Raw genomic sequence first — 22,162 nt, 5'->3', positions numbered from 1 at the left:
AGAGGCATACACGCATCGGGAAAGTTAAATAAAAGTTACCCACGTTAACACGACAGTTGGACTCACGTGTGCCTCATTTGATAACACGACACTAATGGGCCGGTCGAGTATGTCAAGTACAGTAGTTAAGTCCACACAGCCGCGAGGCCCAAGTTCTAAATAAAAGCAAACCAAGACACATTCAGGTGTGTTCATGTATTACTTGATAAGCTTGTATTTTGAAGTTGGATTTCGTAGCTTGACGACAGTTGTTACGTCACGCATAGTTTTTTTAACCTTTATTGAACAAGTTAGAATACAATTCTCAGCAAACAGAAAACAAAACGAACGTGCTACGGCGCACACCAAAAAACGGTTGGAAAAAAAACTTGAGCATTTTATTTAAAATCAAGCTACTCAAATTACTTCTTTTTTTGTTTGTTTTTTAGGGGGTGGGGACTAACATAATAATAAAAAATATTAAAATACTGAGCAAAACGCGAATATGTTCCGTGCAGTTTCCGTGACAGCCTACCAGGGGGCGTCCACACACCGCAGCAGCACGGCCCTTTCTTTTACACGCGCACGTACGCGTGTGCGTGAGTGAGTGCGGGCTTTCCCCGCGTTTAAGGCGCGCGCGCGGCGGCGGGAGGCTGTAGAAGCAGAAGAAGAGGAGGAAAAGGATGAAGGTGTGCAGCGCTGATGTCAGTTGAGATCCCAAAAGACGAAACTTTGTGACGCCTTCCTCCATTTTTCCCCACACATCTGACCGCTGAAGGTAAAAAACAAAACAAAACAAAAATGCCAAAACTCCGTCTGACATTCCTGCACTCGCACCATCTTCATCCTCTTATCTTCCTCATTCTCTTCCTCACAAAGAAACAAGCACTCTTTCCCATCAGTGGTGTTGCATGTGTAGTATTGAATGACTGAATGAATGTGAATCAGTATGGAAAGCCATTTGATTATTTATTTGATACCCTCAATATGAAACGTAAGGTCTATGCACTAGAACAGCGGTAGGGAACTCCGGTTCCCCGGGAGACGTATCCTGCCTGTTTTCGATTTCTCCACTTCAACATACCTGATTCAAATGATCAGCTCATCAGCGAGCTCTGTCAAGGCCTGAAACGATCATGAACAATTGAATAAGGTGTCTTGGAGTAGGGATGGATCTAAAACAGGCAGGATATGGCTTTCAGGGGACCGGGGCTCCCTACCCCTGCACTAGAAAGCTCTTTTTCCTCATGAGTAAATCAATTTGCTGCCGTAATGTACCGACAGTATGACTCGTAATGTTTTGACCATTAGTACTGCCACTTTTGTGCAGTTAAACCTTACCAGTGAATTACCATGCTGCACTAGTAGGCTCCTATCCCATACTATCCCCGTAATAGAAAAATTCCCACTATTAGCTTTGCCTCACTAATAATGTGTAGTTATCCTAGAGATATGCCAGATTTGTCAAATAATGTGTAGGTACCTGTACATGAATAGAAGGCAATACCGAAACAATTTGTTCGTCTACTAGTGCACCACAGTAATTTTACCAGTGCACTGAATTGCTTAACTTGTGAGGACAGCGGGCATATCGGTGTATGGATCTTAAGATCGCATTCCGTAAACCCATCTGAGCATTTATTTTATACTCTTGATATACAGCTTATGTACTAGTACACGCTTTGTCAGCACTTGGATGACAGTTCAATGCACTAGTAACATTACAATGTCTTGCTAATCATGTTTTACCCACTACTTGTGCCACTCGTGGCTTACTAGTACACAATTAAACCTTACAAGTAAACTACTCTGCTGCACACGTAACACAACAAAGCCCAATTGGTAGTCTTATACTAGTAGCTTCCAACCTGTAAGACCAAGAGACCTTAACTCATTTAGTACCAGCCAATTCTGGACCAAGTCTGAAAAGACGTTTAAAAACGTCTTTGGGAGTGAATGGGTTAAAGCAGTTTCGCCTCATGATACTAACATAGCGGAGTTGTCCTACTAGTGTGCAGAAATGTCATGTAAGTGAAAGGCAGTAGCAGTAAAAGTTGTTCTATTGTACACTGAATTGTCTTACTGGTGAGGACAAAGAGTTTATTAGTACATGGTTGTCAAGCTAGTTTTCCATAAAGCTGTTTGAGTTTTTATTCAGTATCCCTGATACCCACTTTAAGCTCAATGTACTAGTAAGCTCTTTTTTCCTCACAAGTAATATTTACCATCCTAGTAGAATTAATGTTTTACAATATGGTTTGATGGCGACGCGGGCACCCACGGCGGCTTCTCTCTCTCCTATGGTTGAGAGGAATAAAATGTCATCGGTGCTTTATCTTGCACATGTAGCACATTTGACATTAAAGTTGACTTGAACTTGAACAAGTAATGTTTGTTTTCACTACTCGTGCCACTTTTGGGCTATTTGGATACAATTAGGATTCACTCCTCAGCTGTGCTGCACTATGAACACTATTAGGCCAGATTACTGTAGTTAGCATGTGCCATACACTAGTAGCCTACGAGTAGCACCTAAATGCACATTCATAATTTTGCCTCACAAGCAACATATAGTTCAAAGTTGTCAGGCTGATGTGGTGTAGAAGGATGTCCCAGGGGAGAGGGGGGGGGGGGGTGAAACCCCAGCAAAGCACTTTTTGCTTATCCGTTTATATCTGTATTAGCGTTATGCCTCATGAATCATAGTGTCCATCAGTTATTCACTACTTTTCCAAATGCATTGTGGGATACCCTGAGGGCACTATACCGGGAAGAACTCACTATTAAGGGTGATACATAGTGGATAGGGAGCGGTTCCCAACAAAGCCAAACAGTTTGTGTAGCATTCAGCAAGCCTATACTGTATACTGTAGCATCGCTTTTAAACTTAGCAAGTGAAAAGCTACTGTTCATACTTTTGTAATATTTACATTGTTGTACTGTAATTACTGCAGAAAGAACTTGGGTTAGGCTTTGATAATATTTCTCAGTTAGGTTTTACACAGCAACTTGTACAGTAGGTTGTATCCAAATGGTGTAGCGTTTGGCTAGCAGGCCTATATACTGTACATGCATTCCATTTTTTATTACTATAATATGGTGGTCACACCTTGATATCGGTCACCTGACCTTCCATGGTCAGGAGGTAGCTCAGGTGACAGTGCGTGATGCTTTATTGATCCATGCGCTGGGCTAACACTACTTCTATCATTGTGAGGTCATTGAGTTCACATTGTCTTTCACTTGACCATTCATGACCATACATGACATATTCATTGATGGTCATTTTTATATGTTTGCTGTGGACGTCTTTCATATGAACAAATATGATCATTTCCAAGTACACATGGCAGACGATATAAAATTGGCCGAAGGAATAGATTTGGATTCTATTCTAATCATTCAAATAAACACTCGTTGATGATGACATTTGTGCGTCTCAGTGGGAAAATGGCTTCAAGCTCTGAGCTTGTTGAACATTGTCCATTTTGAACAGTCGCCTCGCTTTCCTTGGGGTAGACGAGGCGTGACGCTAACTATCCACCTGAACTACAATTTCCTAGATTGTCCTCTTGATTACAAAGCACGACAAAGAGTCTGGACGTGACGAGTTCAAATGTTTACCCACAATCCTTTTGGGATGTGTTGAATGACAACAATAATTAGCCATGTCGTTTATGATGTCACCGACGCTCTTTAATCCGCCGTGGGATGTCAACGCTCCGCCTGCGGGAGCGTTCATCCGCCGCTTGGCTGCTCAGCCGCCGCAAAGCCTCAGCGGGCCGCCATCGACGCTCCCAGCATGCACCGGCTCGGCTCACACTCGCATAGACACATGCACACGCACACACACTTTCGTGAACTTCACCACCTTGAAGCTTTCGTCCTCCAGGCTCACCTTGAGGGCAAGAAATCTGCTGCTTTTGAACTCTTCCTATGGCATACTACTCCCATGATCTTTTGCTTTTGACTCTCTTCTTTGGATTTTTATAATTCCGTCAGAAAACATTCAGGTTAAACGTGCACAGAAAATACAATGAAAAGAAGAAGAGAGGGAATTGAAAAGTTCTTGACTGAAAATGATACAAATTCATGAGAAGTGTGAGCCTTGAAAAGTGATGAGGGGGTGGTGGAGAGTGGTACAGAATGACAAAGAGCAGGAGTCTTGAAGGGGGTGATGGGGGGGGGTGAATGTAATAAAGAGTGATGAGGAGTGATAAAAAAGTAATGATGAATGATGAAACTTACTATGTGGAATGATCGGAGAGCGAAGACAACTAATCAGGAATAATCAGGAGTGCGACTCATACACCGAGTGAGAGTGAAAGAACAGTGAAGAGGAGTGAAAGGGTGATAAAGAGTGATGAGAAATGGTGGGGACCGATGAGTGAGAATTGAAGTGATAGAAGTCTAAACGTTAATGTGTGATAAGGAGCGATGAAGAGTGGTGAGGAAGGGTCATGAATAAATATCAACACGTAATAGGACTGACAAGGACGCCAGAGAGTAAAGGAGTGGTGATGAGGAGTGATACGGTGTGGTGGGTAATGGTGAATAATTATAAGGAGTGAAGGACGAAAGTGAATTATGGTGAGAGGTAACGAGTGAAGAATGATATGTCGTCGTGTAAAGTTAGGAGGACAGGAGTGATAAGAGTGCGCGAACCGAGACTGACAATGATTAACCGTCGTAGTCCACCGCTTGCGATAAATGCAAAATTATGTCTTTGAATCAAAGGCAAAGGCATTCGGAAAAACACGAGAGAGCTGAAACGTATGGGGGGGGTTCTAAAATGGCCGAAATTTCATGACGTCACCGGCTGATAATTCTCAGGCATTGCAGCAATAATAAAAAAGGTTTTGATTCCGTAATCTTCACAATTTACATCTTTTGCACCATAGAGACCCATTATAATTCATATTTTTGAATGCATCGTAAACCTAATGTGTATACATGCATTTCACACGATTTTTACGTCAATCGCTTTGTTTTCGCTTGGACAGACGTATGCATGCCACATTGTTGGGTAGAGGTCATTCCAATTGTGCAACTTTTAGGTGGCGCCAGAGGATCGCAAATGAGTTTGCCTTTTTGCAGGAGGCTTCAAACCAATGCATTTTACATGAACACGTCCGGTCGGGATTGTTAGTAGGGCTTGGTTGGGACCTCCAGAAACAATTTTTTTCCCTTTTGCAAAAAATAAAGAATAAAAAATCCCAAAGAACTAATAACAACTATATATGTATGGATAGCACAGATGCCTCTGAACATTTTGAGTGTTTGAAAAAAAAAAAAGAATGTTTGTATAACACAACATACATCATTTCCAAAATTGTAAAACGCGTAACTTAGGGTTTTTTTGTTTCGAAGGACCTAAGGGTTAAGCATAAGTAGTATTCAAGAGTGAGTGAAGTGCGCTAAATGGTTTTGAGTGTGATAAAGAATGACAAGGAGTGATCAAGAAAAGCAAGGGGAGGAGGGGGGGGGGGTAAAGATTCAACCTTACGGAGAACGACTTGGAGTGAGGAGTGGTAATGATAAGATAAGATAAGATATCCTTTATTTGTCCCACACTGGGGAAATTTACAGCCTCCAGCAGCAAGAATGTAGGTAGAAAGAAGAAAAAACAACAAACACCGTTCAATTAAGTGCAATATAAACACAAAATGGATAAATCGCAGTGCTATTTACAATTGTCTTTCACATCATTGAATTATTATTATTATTACTATTGTTATTTTTATTCAGCAGCCTGACAGCAGTCGGTAGGAACGAGCATCGGTATCTTCTTGCAGCGCGGGTGTAACAGCAAGGAATAATGAAGCGTGATCATGAGGCATGATCAAGTGGTGGGGGTATCGATGTGATAAGGACGACCGTGGCGTGATCAAGACTGAACAGTGACGTGGAGTGATGAGCAGTTCATATGAGGACGGATGAAGAGTGATAGGTGATTGATTATGATGCTTGATACGTTATGATTGTGAGTACGCGGTAAGGAAAAGCGATTCGGAGGGTGTGTTATGAAGAGTGATGAAGGGAGACTGAAGAAGAGCCTGCCAGTCAATGTCAGGGTATGTAGACCAAAACAATTGACTGTCCGCAAGTCAATCACGGTATGCGTAACCTGCGTTGCTGTGTGGCAGGACGTTGTCAATGGAGGATAATGACTTCCTACACACACACACACACACACACACATGCATGCACGCACACTGAAGATATGGTTCGTTAAAGTGACATCTGCCTTTGCCAGGTAGGCTTCCTGTCCAGTCCCCGCCACCATGATGAGCGACATCTACGAATCGGCATGCGACTCGTTGGGTCTGCTGGAGTCTCCATGCCTGACCAAAGTGGAGTTGAGACTGACGTGTAAAGGCATCAGCGACCGCGACGCTCTCTCCAAACCTGACCCTTGCATCGTGCTCAACATGCAGTCCCATGGACAGTGGATGGAGGTCGGTCGCCACGGCAACCGCATCGCACATGTTCATGGACATATGTTGTGGTTACTTGTTGGCCCAATTAACGTTTTTTTTGCGATCCGGCATAGTGTCATTTGCTAGTTTTTGTTCATTCTTGACTTGGTTCTTCAGTTATTTCAGATTTTTTTGTCCTGTACGTTGTTTGACATGCTTTTTGACTTATAAAGTGGGATCAAGTTGAGGTTTTTGTTTTTTTGGTTCTTTTTTTTTTACATGGATTCTGATTTTGACTTGTTTATTTTACTCAATCATATCGTGGATAGTTTTTTTTAAACATGATTTAGATCACCCTAACTGTAAAACTAAACAGACAAAAAACGCAAACAGTGCCTCACACTGCCACCAGGTGGCCAAATCGTGCACAGCTTGAATTGCGCTGAGAAGAAATGCGTGCAGTACGATGGTTTATAACTTGGTTTTCATTTGTTTGATTTGGATTTTGACTTTTTTTACGTGTTTTTCAACACGATCTTCGAATTAATTTGATTTACTTGGTTCTTGACTTATTTCTAAAATTGGTTCTTGCTTTGATTTTGGACTTGGTTTTGACTTACCTTGAACCTGTTCTTTGACTTAATTCGGACTTATTTTGTATTTGTGTTTTCACGTGTTTGTTTCCTTATTTTACACGTATTGGTTAACGTTTAGAGCCTTTTGTGTGACCGCACCGCAGGTGGACCGCACGGAGGTGATGCGTAGCTGCGCCAACCCATCCTACTCCAAAGTCTTCACACTGGACTTTTATTTTGAAGAGGTGCAGCGCTTGCGCTTTGAGCTGTATGACATTAACAACAGCAACTACAACGGCCTTAAGGATGCCGACTTCTTGGGCGCTGTGGAGTGCACGCTGGGACAGGTAGTGGGCCGACTCCTCTCTTGTGTGATCATTTCTAACATGAGAGATGCTAATGCTTATGCTAACGTGTTTGTGTGTGTGTGTGTGCGCAGATCATTTCTCACCGGAAACTGTCCAAAGCTTTACTGAGACCAGGAGGCAACGTGGGAAAAACCATCATCACGGTAAATGTCTTTTAATGGCATACTCCATAGTATGCCACTATTAACACAGACAAAATCAAAATCAACAAACAACACGATGCTCGTGTGTCGAGCATGTGCACCTCACAGTCAAGCGGTCATGGGGGTTCGAATCCGGCCGCAGCCTTCCTGTGTGGAATTTGCATCGACGGAAAGAGTCTTTATTTGGAAACCAAAAACTTTTGTGGTTGCAGAGCAGCCAGATGAAGATCATGAAGACAATAATTAGGGAGATGAAGAGAATGCTTTGATGATGATAAATAAAACGATGATGGTGATAATAAAGATGATGAAGACGAAAGATGATGAGGCTGAAGATGATCAGAATGATGAAGATGATGATAAAAGGGATGACCATGACAATTTTGACGACGATGATGATGATGATGATGACAGTGGTGATGACAAAATGATGATCAAGACAATGAGGTTGATGAAGAAGTTGGTGATGACAATTTTGATGATGATGGGGAGGATGATGATGGAGAAACGATGACAGTGATATCGTTGACAAAGGATGATGGTGATGATAATGCCGATTTTGACGACGACGATGAGGATGATGTCGATGAAGATGACGAAAATGACGACGATGAGGAAGAAGATGACAATGACAATTGTGATGATGCTGACGTAGATGATGAAGAAACTCATGATGATGACGATTGTGGTGATGATGATGAGACGATGAAGAAAGTTGTGATGATTACGATTGCGATGATGATGATGATGAAGAATTTGGTGATAATGAATTGGACTATGGGTAGCAGCTTGTTCTCTGCTGTGTTTTCTACTTGGCAACGTTACTCCATAATCAGCCCCTCTGCTCACAAGTGATTGTGTGTATGTGTGTGTGTGTGTGTATGCGTGTTCAGATCACAGCGGAGGAGCTGACTGGGAACGACGACTACATCGAGCTTTCCTTCAGTGCCAGGAAGCTGGATGACAAGGTGATGTTACACGCACACTCACACACAAATAGACACAAACATACAGTATGTGATGTGCACACACACACGCGCGCAGTCACACGCATACACACTCATTCGCACACAGACTAACACGCTTCAAACAAACGCGAGGGGCATTCAGGGACATATTTCACGGTTGCACACAACTACAAATGCTCACATATACACGTACACATGCACACACACACACATACACTATTGAAACATTCTCAGAAACAAAACGGCATTTCAGTTTTCACACGTAAACAACTGAAATGCTCACACACGCTCGCCTGTTTTTTGTCCCTTTCCATTTAGTGTTGAAATGCACTGAATTTTCCTACCGTTTCGGGTAACTGTCACACATTACTGGAATTTTTTTTCCCCTCTCTTATTTACTTATGACTGACACTGACATGCACACAGCTAAAATGCTCTCACGCTCACCACTAATTTGTTTTGATGAAATATGCTCTAGAAATGCTCTAATGCGAACAATTAGTCAAATGAAAAAGTCCAGAACAGACACCTACACGTTTGTGTGTGATGTGTGTGCGTGTGTGTCGTTCAGGACTTCTTCAGTAAGTCGGATCCCTTCTTGGAAATCTATCGTTTGAATGAGGACGCCACACTGCAACTGGTCTACAGAACAGAGGTAGAAAATCACGTCATCACACCCCCCCCCGCCCCCCCCCCCCCCCCCCCCACACACACACGTACGGGTGTTGGTGTTTCTGCCACGGAGTCACGTGTGTTTTCGTTATTGTTGTTTTCTTGTTCTCAGACCGTGATGAACAACTTGAATCCTGTCTGGAAAACATTCAAAGTCTCCCTCAACTCACTCTGTAACGGGGACCACGAGCGCAAACTGCAGGTATGCTTGCGCGCGCGCTCCACACACGCGCACGAATACTTATGTACGGTACGTACATACACGAACTCAAACACGAGTACCGCACATACAGTATATACACGCACAAACAAACACTAATACAGGATGAACACGCTCACGAACACGACGTTGACGTACCTTCACGCGCACACACGCGAGTTCCTCATGAGAACTTCCTGTCTACGTAGTGATGTCATCATGCGTCCTACGTAGTGATTTCGTCACACCCCGCGTTTTGTTGGAGGAAGTGTGGGTCGCGTTCTCATGAAAACATCGTATTTTTAGGTTTTCTTGTTTTGCAAAGAACCCAATAAATGAGTCCCGAGAGGAATTTGTGTGGTTGTCATGGATACGCTAACATTTTATTTTTAGCACCTTGTTGTTCGAGTGACGATTGAGTGTGTGAGAAGTGGAAGTGGGCAAATGTGACGTTTGAAGACTGTGGAGCGGATTAGGAAAGGGGGGCGAAGAAACAGGAGGAGGAGAGTGTGCGCGCTGGGCCTGCTGGCTAATTGACTCACTTTTATGTCCTCGTCACACTGACAGCTCGTTAACACACGACGGCGCTCACGAACGGAAACCGTAACTTTCTTCCTTCTTTCCTCCCTTCCCTCCTTTCTTCTTTGCTTCCTTTCCTCCATTTCCATTCTTCCTATTCTACCCTTCTTTCTTTCCGCCCTTCTTTCCAAACTATGCTTTTGTCCTTTCTTTGCTTCCGTTTTCATCACTCCTTCATTCAGTGACGTCAGCTCTTTTCATCATTCAATTTGCTGTTCTTCTTTCCTTCCTTCCTCTCCATCCATTCTTCTTTTCCTCACTCCTTTGCCTTCTGCCTTCTTTCCTTCATTACTTCCTTTTCTCGCGTCCTTCCTTACTTCACTTACTTCTTTCCCTCCATTTTTTCAACTTTCTGTCTTACCTTTCTTCCATTAATCTTTCTTTCTTTTGTTCCTTCACTCTCTGTTCCTTTGTTGGTTTATTTTCTTCTTCTTTCCCCCACTCCCTTTTTCCTTTTTTTCCTGTCCTCCCTCCTTCATTCCATCATCGTATTCCCATCCTTTGCTCCCGCCCTTTTGATGCCTTCCTTCTTTCCTTCATTTCCCCTTATCTTTCTTTCTCGATCTCTTCATTTCTTCTTTTCAACACTTTCTTCTCTCCTTCCTTCAATTCCTTCCTTCTTTTCTCCCTCATTTCCTCTTTTGTTTGCTTCCTTCCTTCTTTTCTGTCTGTTACTCTTATTTCTTCCTTTCTGAGTGGTCACACACACACACACACACACACGCACACACACACACACACACACACACACTCGTCATCTACTGGGCTTATGTGGATGTGATGACATCACATCTCATCATTCCTCATCAATGAAACTGTGTAAAAACACACCAAAGCTCAACTGCTAACCTGAAGCTAATGTGCTAATAATAGTTAATAAGATGCTAATGAAGGTGTGTGTGTAACCCCTTAGTGCACAGTGTGGGACTGGGACTCGAATGGGAAACACGACTACATCGGAGAGTTCGAGGCCACCTTCCAAGAGATGCGGGGTGCCATTGATGGACGACAGGTATACCGCAAATCACTCCCGACCTCAGCTATGAGACAACACTTAAAGACAGCCATCCTCCAAATGAAGTGATGCATGCTCCCTCTAGTGGTACGCAATAGAATGTACAGTACTCCCTAAACACAAATTCCAATTTGTATTTCACTTTTAAGCGCATTATATTTCCATTGAATCTTAAAATACTGTTTGTGTTTAAATATTTAGGAAGGCATCGTTCATTTCCGTTTTATGTGCACTATTAGAGGGTGTTAAGTAAGTGTCTTGGATGCATTTTAGCATTAAATGAGATACGGTGTGTCGCAGGTGGCGTGCGTGTGTTTAAACAGCAGACATGATGAGCGAGCAAAGTGACATCCATACGTTGACACAAGAAGAGGAGCAGATATTTTCCATCCGTGGAGATGATAGCGGAATTCCTCAGAGTGCAGGGGGGCGTTTGTTCCAAACTTACTGCTGCGCCGTGAAAGACAAAAAATAAATGAATAAAACCACTCCTGGAGGAGACCAAAAAATCCCAAGGAGTCCAAAGCGTGAAAACTTGTGATCCGTCTTCGACTTGAGCTGCAGAAGCAATTTAACGGATCAGCGAGTCACACAACTACACACTGACAGCTACACACTGACAACTGCACAACTATATGAGGCCATGAGAGGCTATGAGGTCATGGTATTACAAAGCTGTGAATGTTTGGGACCATTAGGGCATAAAACAATGCGACTGTGAGGCCATGAGACTCCATGATACACTGACACACATGAGACATAAAGATATAATATGATGTTATGAGACCATAATGCTCTGAATGAAGGAAACTATAACACCATCAAATTGATACTTTGAGGTTCTCATACCACGAGGCCATCAGACTGTGACAACGACAGGCTATGACACCATGAGAGACTATGAGGCTGTGGCCATGACACCTTGCGATGACGGATAAGACTACGAGACGATAATGTTATGCCGCAATGAGACTATGAGATCATGAGATCATAAGACTATGAGGTTGTGACACCATGAGCCTATGTGATCATAAATCAATGAGACTATGAGACGACAAAACAGTGTTAACATGAGAACATGTTACCATACGGTTATGAGACCTTTAAACCATGATACCACGAGCCCATGAGATCATGATCACAAGACGTGATCAAGAGGCGATAAGGCTATGTGGTTAGGGTCCCATGAGACCATTAACCTATGAGACGACGAGACAACGAAACAATCTTAACATGAGATCGTGATACCAGAAGGCTATGAGACTAAGTCGCAATGAGACTCCTACAGCGGTCTGGTCCGTGTACCTTTTAATGCCCTGCTAACCTTGTTGTAACATTAGCGGTGAGATCATGTGGCCTTCAGCATCCTAAAGTAGCTCAGATGATGCTGAACTCGCGAAACCTGAGCCGCTAATTGAAGCTTCCAGCATGAGAGAGGAAATGCTAATTAGCTAGTAACAGCCAGACTGTAAAACGCCCCTCCCGCACACACACACACACACACACACACACACACACACAAAGATGTCCGCCATACAGGAAGGACGCGGATGCTAATTAGTTGACAGATGCGTTGACAAAAATGACCAAAACGATGACACCTAAAACGATCAAATCAAGCTAGTTGGTGGTTAACTCATGACTTCAACTATCAAAATAAGCACGCTGGCCACTTCACCAAGAGATTTTAAGTTCTGTTAGCATGCTAACAAATAGCCGCTAAGAAGGAAATACTTCAGCACACTGCATAAAGGAAAAATAGAGCAAACTATATAGCTTGTGTGCGGCCCGGTAGCCCAGTGGTTAGCACGTCGGCTTCACAGTGCAGAGGTACCGGGTTCGATTCCAGCTCCGGCCTCCCTGTGTGGAGTTTGCATGTTCTCCCCGGGTCTGCGTGGGTTTTCTCCGGGTGCTCCGGTTTCCTCCCACATTCCAAAAACATGCATGGTAGGCTGATTGGACGCTCTAAATTGTCCCAAGGTGTGAATGTGAGCGTGGATGGTTGTTCGTCTCTGTGTGCCCTGCGATTGGCTGGCAACTGATCCAGGGTGTCCCCCGCCTACTGCCCGAAGACGGCTGGGATAGGCTCCAGCACCCCCCGCGACCCTAGTGAGGACTAAGCGGTTCAGAAAATGGATGGATGGATATATAGCTTGTATCATGTAACACAGTACAAACAGGACTCGTACAAAATACATAGTCGTTTAGTTGTTTACAGGAAACAAAACACTTAGTGCTGGACACACACACACACACACACACACACAAATAATGAGCATTCAGCTGGAAGCAAGTTCGAGCTATTATTTCAGATTTGCAAAATGGTCATGTGATCGTATATCTGTGTGTGTGTGTGTGTGTGTGTGTGCGTGTGTGTGTGTGTGTGTGTGCGTGTGTGTGTGTGTGTGTGTGTGTGTGTGTGTGTAGGTGCAGTGGCCTTGCATCAACTCCAAATACAAAGTGAAGAAGAAGGGCTACAAGAACTCCGGCATCGTCATCCTCAACCAGTGCAAGGTCAACAATACTCTTCTTATTCTTCCTCCTCTTCTCCCCCTCGTCTTCCTCCCTTTCCGCCTCTCCAATTGTGTCTTTTTTCCCCATTACCCTTTTTTCCTCCTCTTCCTCTGTCCAAGCCAAGATTTGAACCCGTGACCTTTTGAATGTGAGGCAGATCTGTCATTATCGATCGGTCGATCGGTGCGAATGTGAATTTGAAGCCTTGGCTTGGTTTAAATGAGCTGGTGAATAAATGGGGATGGGTGAGCCAGCCCCGTGTGGGCGGAGCCTGCAGACAATGAGTGCAGCCGCCGACCTCAATGAGGCCAATAACAGAACTTCCTTGGGATTTTTTTAATATGGTGGACGATGTAGTTCAATAAAACAATCCATATACTGTGGCCGAGGTTTTATTTAGGTTTGGCATTGTTGGGCCGAGAGTGGTTAGGGAATAAGGAATGAGTCAATAATTTCCCGCGTTCGGAATCATGCGCTCATTCCCTAATTAGCATATAGGGAGTTTGTAAGTCCATTTTTCCCCATCTTTCTTTGCCTTTCCTTGTTCATTTCTCTTCACGCAATTTTTTTGTACCTTTTCTCATGCCTTCCTGAACACTTTTCTTTTTCCCTTGGGCCCCTTTTCCATCAATTTCTTCTTTTATTTGTTTGTTATTATTTTTCTTTTCCTCTCCTTTCTCTGTTGCCTCCTTCGTTCCTCGGGACATCGCTTCTTTTCCTTCATTCTTGCATGTATCAGTTTTCTTTTTCTTCTTTCCTTCTCTCCTTCTTCATTGCCACGGCTCCCTCCCTTCTCTTCTTCTTTCGATCCTTTTTTCCTCCTCTTTTATTCTGACTTCATTGTCTTCTTTTCCCTCTTCCTCTCTTTCTTTTCCGCATTTTCCGTTGTCATCCCACCATACCATCTTTCCTTTTTTTTAACTTTATTTTCCTTGTCTTTTCTTTCATTCCCTGTTTACTCTGTGACTCTTCCTTCCGCATGACAATGTGGACCTGGTCTTTCGTTAGTCTATTCTTTCCCTCTTTTGTCTCCTTGTTTCATTGTTCCCCTCTTCCCTTCCTCCCAGCTCTGGTCCATCCGAACATGTCAGAGCAGTTAGGGGAGCTGTGGCCCCGCCGAGAGCCCCCCCCTGCCTCCCACCACCCCGCCCACCACTACTCCGCCATGGTCTCACTGCTCCGATTTATTTCCATCTTTCTTCTTTTTCATGGTCGCTTTGTCATAAAATTTACATGACATGACATGCAAAGAGGTCGGAAGTCACTTAAATATCGCAATAAGTGGAAGAGAAATCCCAGGGGTTCTCCCGGATCAGAACAGGCATGTGCATGCGTCGAGATCCTCATCAAACGAGTCCATTGATGAATGAAAATTGCACGATGAAAGTTTTTAAATCCTTTTAACATTATATTTTTATTGTGTTTGCAGATCATCAAAATGCATTCCTTCCTGGATTACATCATGGGGGGCTGCCAGATCCAATTTACTGTGAGGGCGCACACACACACACACACACACACACACACACACACACACACACACACACACACCACAAGTCACATCCAGGTCAGCGTCCTGCTTCTTATTCCATTAAGAGACAACGGCACCCGGGTTCTTGGAGTGGTCCTGATAATGTTGCCACGGCAACTGTAACCAAGGCAACACCAACCCGCCGCCCGGTGTCCCACTTACCGACCACGACAGACCACGGCTGTGGTTGCACCGGTCCCACCGGTCACCCTGATGCTGGCACATCATGGCATCAGGGATAGTGAATGTTCAGTGTCGTCATGGCAATGCAGTAAACAGGAAGTGCTGATGGTAGATTCTCTTTGTGGTTGGCTAAAGAGGAAGGCGTTTCTAAATAAAAGTAGATAAAAGCAGTTTAAGGAATTTTATCAGCAGGTTTTGGGGTTGAGACAGGTCACGTCTCATGGCGTCACGTGACATGTCACAAATCTCATCACATGTTACGATGCACATCAGATCATGTCATATATTGGGTTAAAAATTTCACGTCACACAGCACATGTCACAAATCGCATCCCCTTTTCGAACATAACATATCCATGTCACACATCTCATCGCACATCACAACTCACGTGACGCGTCCCGGTGTCTGATTGTCTGATTGTCTGCTCCCTGCGTCAGGTTGCCATCGACTTCACGGCGTCCAACGGCGACCCTCGCAATAGCTGCTCTTTGCACTACATCCACCCGTACCGACCCAACGAGTACCTGAAGGCGCTGGTCGCTGTGGGCGAGATCTGCCAGGACTACGACAGGTAGGCGTCAACAAATCAAAAGAGGAAACTGACTTGGCACCTGAGCTTTTAAGAGCCGAGTCATTGCTGCTGATGCGAATCCGCAAAACAAAAGTCTCGAGTTCAGCGGGCTACGTGACATTTGTCCTGTTTTTTCTTTTGTTTCAGTGATAAAATGTTCCCAGCGTTCGGCTTCGGCGCTCGCATCCCACCCGACTACAAGGTATATACCACGTCCGCTAGCTCGATGCTAGCAGATGATGACAAACGCCATTCACAAGCTAATTGAAATTAGCACAGATGGTACAGTAATTGTAAGTGTTTGAACGACTGCTACTTTAACACAGATAAAGCAGCAACGGATACAAATAGAGCGTGCAACAATAGCAAATATTGTCCCATGTAAGAAGAAAGGTTAAAAAAAAGGATGAAAAAATAATGTTGACATTGACGTTTGAAGTGGGGTTTTTTTTTTTTTTTTTTTAGTTGAAGCAGACATCAAAGAAACTATAGGTCCATCCAATCACCTTACTTCTCCTCTTCCTCCATTTCCTTCCCTCCAGGTCTCCCATGACTTTGCGGTGAATTTTAACGAGGAGAACCCCGAGTGTGCAGGTAAGTGCTTTGAAGTTCACTCACTCCATTTCGAAAAAGATTGAAGTCACTCTGAACCTATTCAGCAAACGGACACATTGCGACGTGTCATGAAGATGAGGAGGATGGTATTTGGAATCCCGAGAAGGAGAATGATAATGACGACGTGGAAGAAAAATAAAGTGATGATGAGGATGTACATGCTAATCTGATGATCACATGATTAGAGAGAATGATGAGCATCCTGATTTTTACATTTCGCTGTTGATGAATGTTACGCCACAGTGATGATATGAGGTTATTAGAGCCGTTACCAAGCTAACAGCTAAGGGCGTCCTGCAGCTAAAGGTCATGTGCTGATGCGCTAATTAAGACAACAAGTCTTCCCTCCACGACCGTTCCTTCACATCAGAGCCACCCCGCGGCATGCTGGGACACGGACCGCCTCAATCTCACTTAGCTTGACCGCAATGGCAGGTCACACAATGACTTTTATATCATTCTTCAGTCACCATGTTTGGGCTGTGAACAAGTGAGATGAGTTCCTTAGGAAGTGATGAACATGCAATTCTCATATGTTTGTCATGTTTTTCCTCCTGCGTTTTTTTTTTTTCATTTTCCTTCAGGTATTCAGGGTGTGGTGGAGGCCTACCAGGCATGCCTTCCCAAACTTCAACTCTATGGACCCACCAACATAGCTCCCATCATACACAAAGTGGCTAACTCCGCCTCACAGGAGGTTCACACCAAAGAGGCTATGGTAGATAACATGGTTACAAATTTTTATTTATTTTTTTTATGTATAAATATTAAATCTGCTTATGTTATGAGGCGTGTTTGTTTTGTCGTTGCGCTCGTTTACTCTAGCAATACTTCATCCTTTTGATCCTGACGGACGGCGTGATTACGGACATGGCGGACACGCGCGAGGCCATCGTGCAGGCGTCACACCTTCCCATGTCCGTCATCATCGTGGGCGTGGGAAACGCTGACTTTGGAGATATGCAGATGCTGGACGGAGACGACGGGATCCTCAGGTCGCCCAGAGGGGAGCCTGTACTCAGAGACATTGTCCAGTTTGTGCCGTTCAGGAACTTCAAGCATGTGAGTGTCACTTAACCGCAACACTACGAGGACGATGATGATGAAAATGATGAGGGGAATGATGTGATAATGATGATGATAACAATGATGAGGGAGAGAATGATGATGAGGACCAAAAAAATCTGATGAGAATGATGATGAAAATAAGCATAACAATACAATACAGTACAATACATGCTGATTTCTATAGCGCTTTCACAACAGCGGCAGCTGTAACAAAGCGCTTAACAAAACAGTTAACATAAAGTAAAATAATAAACACAACACATAACATAAAACACGGACAGTCATGCAGTTCTAACCACTTTTCCATCACACGCTTTGTTGTTTGAAGCAGTTTGAGATGAAAGAGGAGAGAATCAAAGTGTCCTTTAACCAGTGGATCAGAGACGTCATGCTCAAAATGTGCACACGTCGGCTACAAGCGAAGTTTCAAAGTCAACAAGAAGCTGTAGCATCCATTGACGAAAAAAGAGATTGGTTCACTTCTCCTGTCCCATGGAAATCCATTTCAATTCCAAGCGGCGACTCACGGTTCCAAATACGCGTCGGCGCTCTTCGCCAACGCTCCTCTCTCCTCACCCTCAACTTCAGCGGCCATCCATCCAGCCGCACCAACGCTGACTGTCCAACAGCGCTGACATAGCCACTGAACAAATCGGGGTTGTGAAAAATGCTGCCCATTACTGGCGCAAAAAACACAAGCGCCCCAGGTCTGTCCAGCACCGACAGTCAATGGCGGCGACATTCCTCCCAATCAAAATTTGTGCTGGTACAGGCATGCTGCCGAGAAGGCGTATCCACCAAGCACAGATACTGCTCGTTTGACGAATGTCGTGGCCAAGAAGCGCTGAAAACAGTCCATATCAGGTCCACACAATGAAACAACAAACAACATGTGACAAAACAAAAGACAAAAACAGAAAAAAAGAACAAAAAAGCAAGGCTCTTGAAGAGCACTTGCCGAAGGCTGCCTACTCGGGCGCCATCTTGGAAAAAAATCAAATAAATAAATAAATAAATAACGATGCGAATGACGGTGATTAGGATAATTTGAAAAAAATAGAAGAATGATGGTGATAAAAAATGAAAATAAGCAATAGCAGCGATAACAATAATGATGTTGAGGTGGATGACAACATTGCAGGAAATGATGATAATGAGGATGGTAAGAAAATAAACATTTTTGCTGACCGTTTAATGCTTTTTGCTACGTTCAATCACTCATGTTAGACCAATTTTTTGTGGTACACCTTTGATAATAAACAATAATAACTACAGTTTGTATTCATGTCAACCTGTTTTGTTTGCCGGCCATAGGCATCGCCAGCAGCATTGGCGAAGAGCGTGTTAGCCGAGGTTCCCAACCAGGTGGTCGACTACTACAACAGTAGAGGCATCAAACCCAAAGTGGCCAGCCAGTACCACGCCTCCAGAACCTTTGGACCCTGAGGGGCTCGGCCCACTGCCGTCAACATGGCTGCCGTATCTCTGAAAAGCACAATTTTTTGGTTGTTCTGATGTGAATATTTAACTAGATTTATTGGTTTGTGTTGTTTATGAAGCGGTTGGGGGGGGGGGGGGGGACTTCCTGTGTAGTATACACTTTGGGAGCATGTGATAGGTTAGCTCGTGTGTTAGCCTAACTAGCACTTTGTTATGAATTGTAGCGTCCACTAATTGTAATGGACAAGTGTTAACCTATTCTTGAAACACTTTGCATTTCTACAGTACAGGCTCAACTTAGTATCCCCTTTTTACATAAAAGCAAACTACTACCCATGACTACTCTTAAATGTTAATGACCACTAACTACCGCTTATGACTGCTAGTAACAGCTCACAACCATTAGTCTCAGCTAACTATAGCTAGCGAACACCAACAATGGCTAACAATCACAAGTGACGGCCAATGATTGCCAATGACCAATAGTGACCGTTGGTTGCTAAGTATAGTTAACAACTGTTTGAAATGTGCTAATTAACGACCGCCAATGGCCTCCAGGAACTGCTAGCAACTGCTAGTGCATGCACTCAACTTAGCGTCTATGATTTACAGCAACGCTAACAGATGTTAACGGCTAATAGCGACTACTAACGACCACTTGTGATTGCTAATGACTACCAGTGTCCAGTAGCGGTTGATAGTGAGCTCAAATGACCACTACAGACTGAAAACAACAATTACTGACAACTAGTGACTGCTAACCATAGCTAAAGACTCCAAAGGAACGTCAGCACACACACTAATATTAGCATCTTCTTTTCATTCAAATGAATGCTTGGTAGCTGTAGCATCTTTAGCATCTGTCGTGCATGCCAGGTAGGGAAAAGTGTTGCACTGTGAGCGAGCACATTGACGCGTTGTCTGGAAGTTAAGTGCAGTTGTGTTAACAAGCACAGAATGTGTTCCTGTAGCTTGGGGCGTCATGCATGAGATTGTATGTTTTTTGCATGTGATAACATATCCGACTAGCATTTTAAGAAATGTCTGCAGCGTGATGTGACGTCAGCCTAACATATGTTAGCAAACTATGCCAAAACATATCCACCAGGGATAATCAAAACCACATTTTTTCCCGATCGATTACAGGATGAACATTCGCTCTTGAGTAAGCACCTATACAAAGTACAAATCATGCTTCTGACCCATAAAACTGCCATTAACACAATGACAGATAATCGTGAACAAAGACCTTTCTTTCTTACTGTATTGGTTTCACCAGTGGTTAGGTTATGCAGTCAGTTAAATACTGAAGTTAGAATTAAATAAAAGTTTAAAAAAACAAAAAAATCAGGCAACAGGTGAGTATAGCCCGCTGTAAAATATACACAGGTAAGTAAACTAGCTATGATGCCTGTACTGCCTTCAACAGGAAAATATACTTGATTATTGCACTGAATGACACCTTTCTCGTAAATGTGTATGCATGAAAAAAATGTAAAGCCGAGACTCATCAGACCATACAAATAGCAAATAAATGTATACATTTTGATGGAAACACACAACTAATAAGCACAAAACATTAATAAAAACCTTATAAACATACTGTATATATACTTAAAGACATTGCATCTTAATGGGTATACAACAGTATAGAGAAGTATGCAATTCACTCAGAAAAACATCCTGTCAACCATTTAGTTTCTGATAGAATGGCCACACGATTGCTTTTGAAGAATCAGTGACTGATATTGCCATTCCTCACGAGTATTCAGCCATTCCTAATTTTATGTAATACACATGTTATGACACAAAGTCTTCTAGCATGCTAGCTCAAAAACATATCTGAGAGAATTTTATGACATAATGCCTGCAAGTGTGCTACGTCACGATTTAACTGCGAGCTTACTATGACAAAAATGGCTGCGAACACCCATCCATGATCCCAGCTGTCTTCGGGCACTAAGCGGGGTTCACCCTGACCTAGTTGCCAGTCATGACTTCACATCATATTTCATATTTTATGCCAGAATATCTGCTTGCATACTAGGTCAAAACATATCTTACTAGTGCGCTATGAAATCATAACCATTTTCATAAAAATGGCCTCTTAGATGGTATGATGTTACATACTGTAGGTATTCGTAATTCAGTTAGCAATTTGGATGCTAACATGTTGTGATGTAACATCTACTAGCATGCTGGGTCAAAACATTCATTAGTATTCAATTCTGTATGCGATATATTTTATGCTATACTACACCATGTCTGCGAGCAAAATGTTTTTTGCGAGCACTACAATTGTAGACTTCCAAGCACAAATTATGTTATGTTAGAATGGAATCCGCCATGTTTTCTTCAGTTTAATGTGTCTTCCTGGCGGACATTTTGAAGCCTCTGGTCCTTCCTAACATGACTCTTTGAAACAAGATGGCGGATGGGTCACATCACCTGATGACGACAATTAAACTTTTATTACTGTCAAGATCAAGCAGAGTTTGCGTCTTACTTTGACCATACAACCTCAGCCGACCTTCTCACAGTTAGCATGCATGTACTATCATGAAATGCATGCGGTTATCTTAGTAAAACTCATGGCCGTAACTTTGAACTACTTTCAACTGTCTCAATAGCATGTCCTTTCACAGTAAAATTCATAAGTGCGTCTTGGAATTTTCTTACTCACCAGTATACCTCTGAACTGGCTCATCAGCAGCCCAGTTTCAAAATAAAACTCACCACCCAAGCTCACTTTCACAGTAAAACTGAGGAGCAAACCTTAGAACAGGCCCAATATCTGGCCTTTTCACAATAAAACTGAGCAGTGAAGCTGGAAAGAGAGGGGGTGTGGGGGGAATAATGAGAACATTTTTGTTTTCAGTGTCCTCGGAATGAAACAAGCAGGGTTCAAAGATCATCTATTGCAGCAGGGCGGCATCCATATTCCCGTCTTCCCGCCTCTCCGCAGACGTTAAATTTAATTGGCCAACAGTAGACAGAAACGGTGCCATGCCTGTGGCGAGGTCACGCGCGCCACAGACGCGAGAACTACCTCGAGATGACCTTCTCTACATGAAATAGACATTAAGGTGGGAAAGTTAGTCATGTGATCAGGTGACAAGAAGTGGTGATGCTGAGAGAACCACCAACTTTTTTCTCCCCTGGACACAAAAATCCAATTTAACACTTGCTAAATTTGACTATTGACTATTAAATTTGACTAATATTTCTCAGCTGTTTACTTGAAAATATACTCTTTTTTTTGCTGAATAAAGATGCAGCTTTAATATCATGTGTTTATAATTGTAATTTTTTTGCATACAGT

General features: G+C 43.2%; 1 protein-coding gene across 2 annotated transcripts; it reads left to right on the top strand.

Moving 5' to 3' along the window:
- Window positions 1-507: 507 nt before the first annotated feature.
- cpne4a (copine IVa) lies at window positions 508-20,828 on the top strand. Of its 2 annotated transcripts, none has more exons than XM_052066520.1 (16): window positions 508-757; window positions 6,240-6,437; window positions 7,138-7,320; window positions 7,413-7,484; window positions 8,378-8,452; window positions 9,024-9,107; window positions 9,237-9,326; window positions 10,816-10,914; window positions 13,345-13,431; window positions 14,861-14,920; window positions 15,584-15,717; window positions 15,865-15,919; window positions 16,260-16,311; window positions 16,917-17,050; window positions 17,158-17,394; window positions 18,715-20,828. In XM_052066520.1, the coding sequence occupies exons 2-16, from the start codon at window positions 6,264-6,266 to the stop codon at window positions 18,844-18,846; spliced, it is 1,668 nt and encodes a 555-aa protein (XP_051922480.1). In that variant the 5' UTR covers window positions 508-757; window positions 6,240-6,263; the 3' UTR covers window positions 18,847-20,828. The 2 variants fall into 2 exon arrangements, with proteins under 2 accessions (XP_051922480.1, XP_051922479.1); XM_052066519.1 differs by having other exon boundaries at window positions 509-757; window positions 6,236-6,437.
- Window positions 20,829-22,162: the final 1,334 nt, after the last annotated feature.

Source organism: Hippocampus zosterae, chromosome 5, assembly GCF_025434085.1.
Source record: "Hippocampus zosterae strain Florida chromosome 5, ASM2543408v3, whole genome shotgun sequence".
NCBI lineage: Eukaryota > Metazoa > Chordata > Actinopteri > Syngnathiformes > Syngnathidae > Hippocampus > Hippocampus zosterae.
This window is presented reverse-complemented; position numbering and strand designations above follow the sequence as displayed.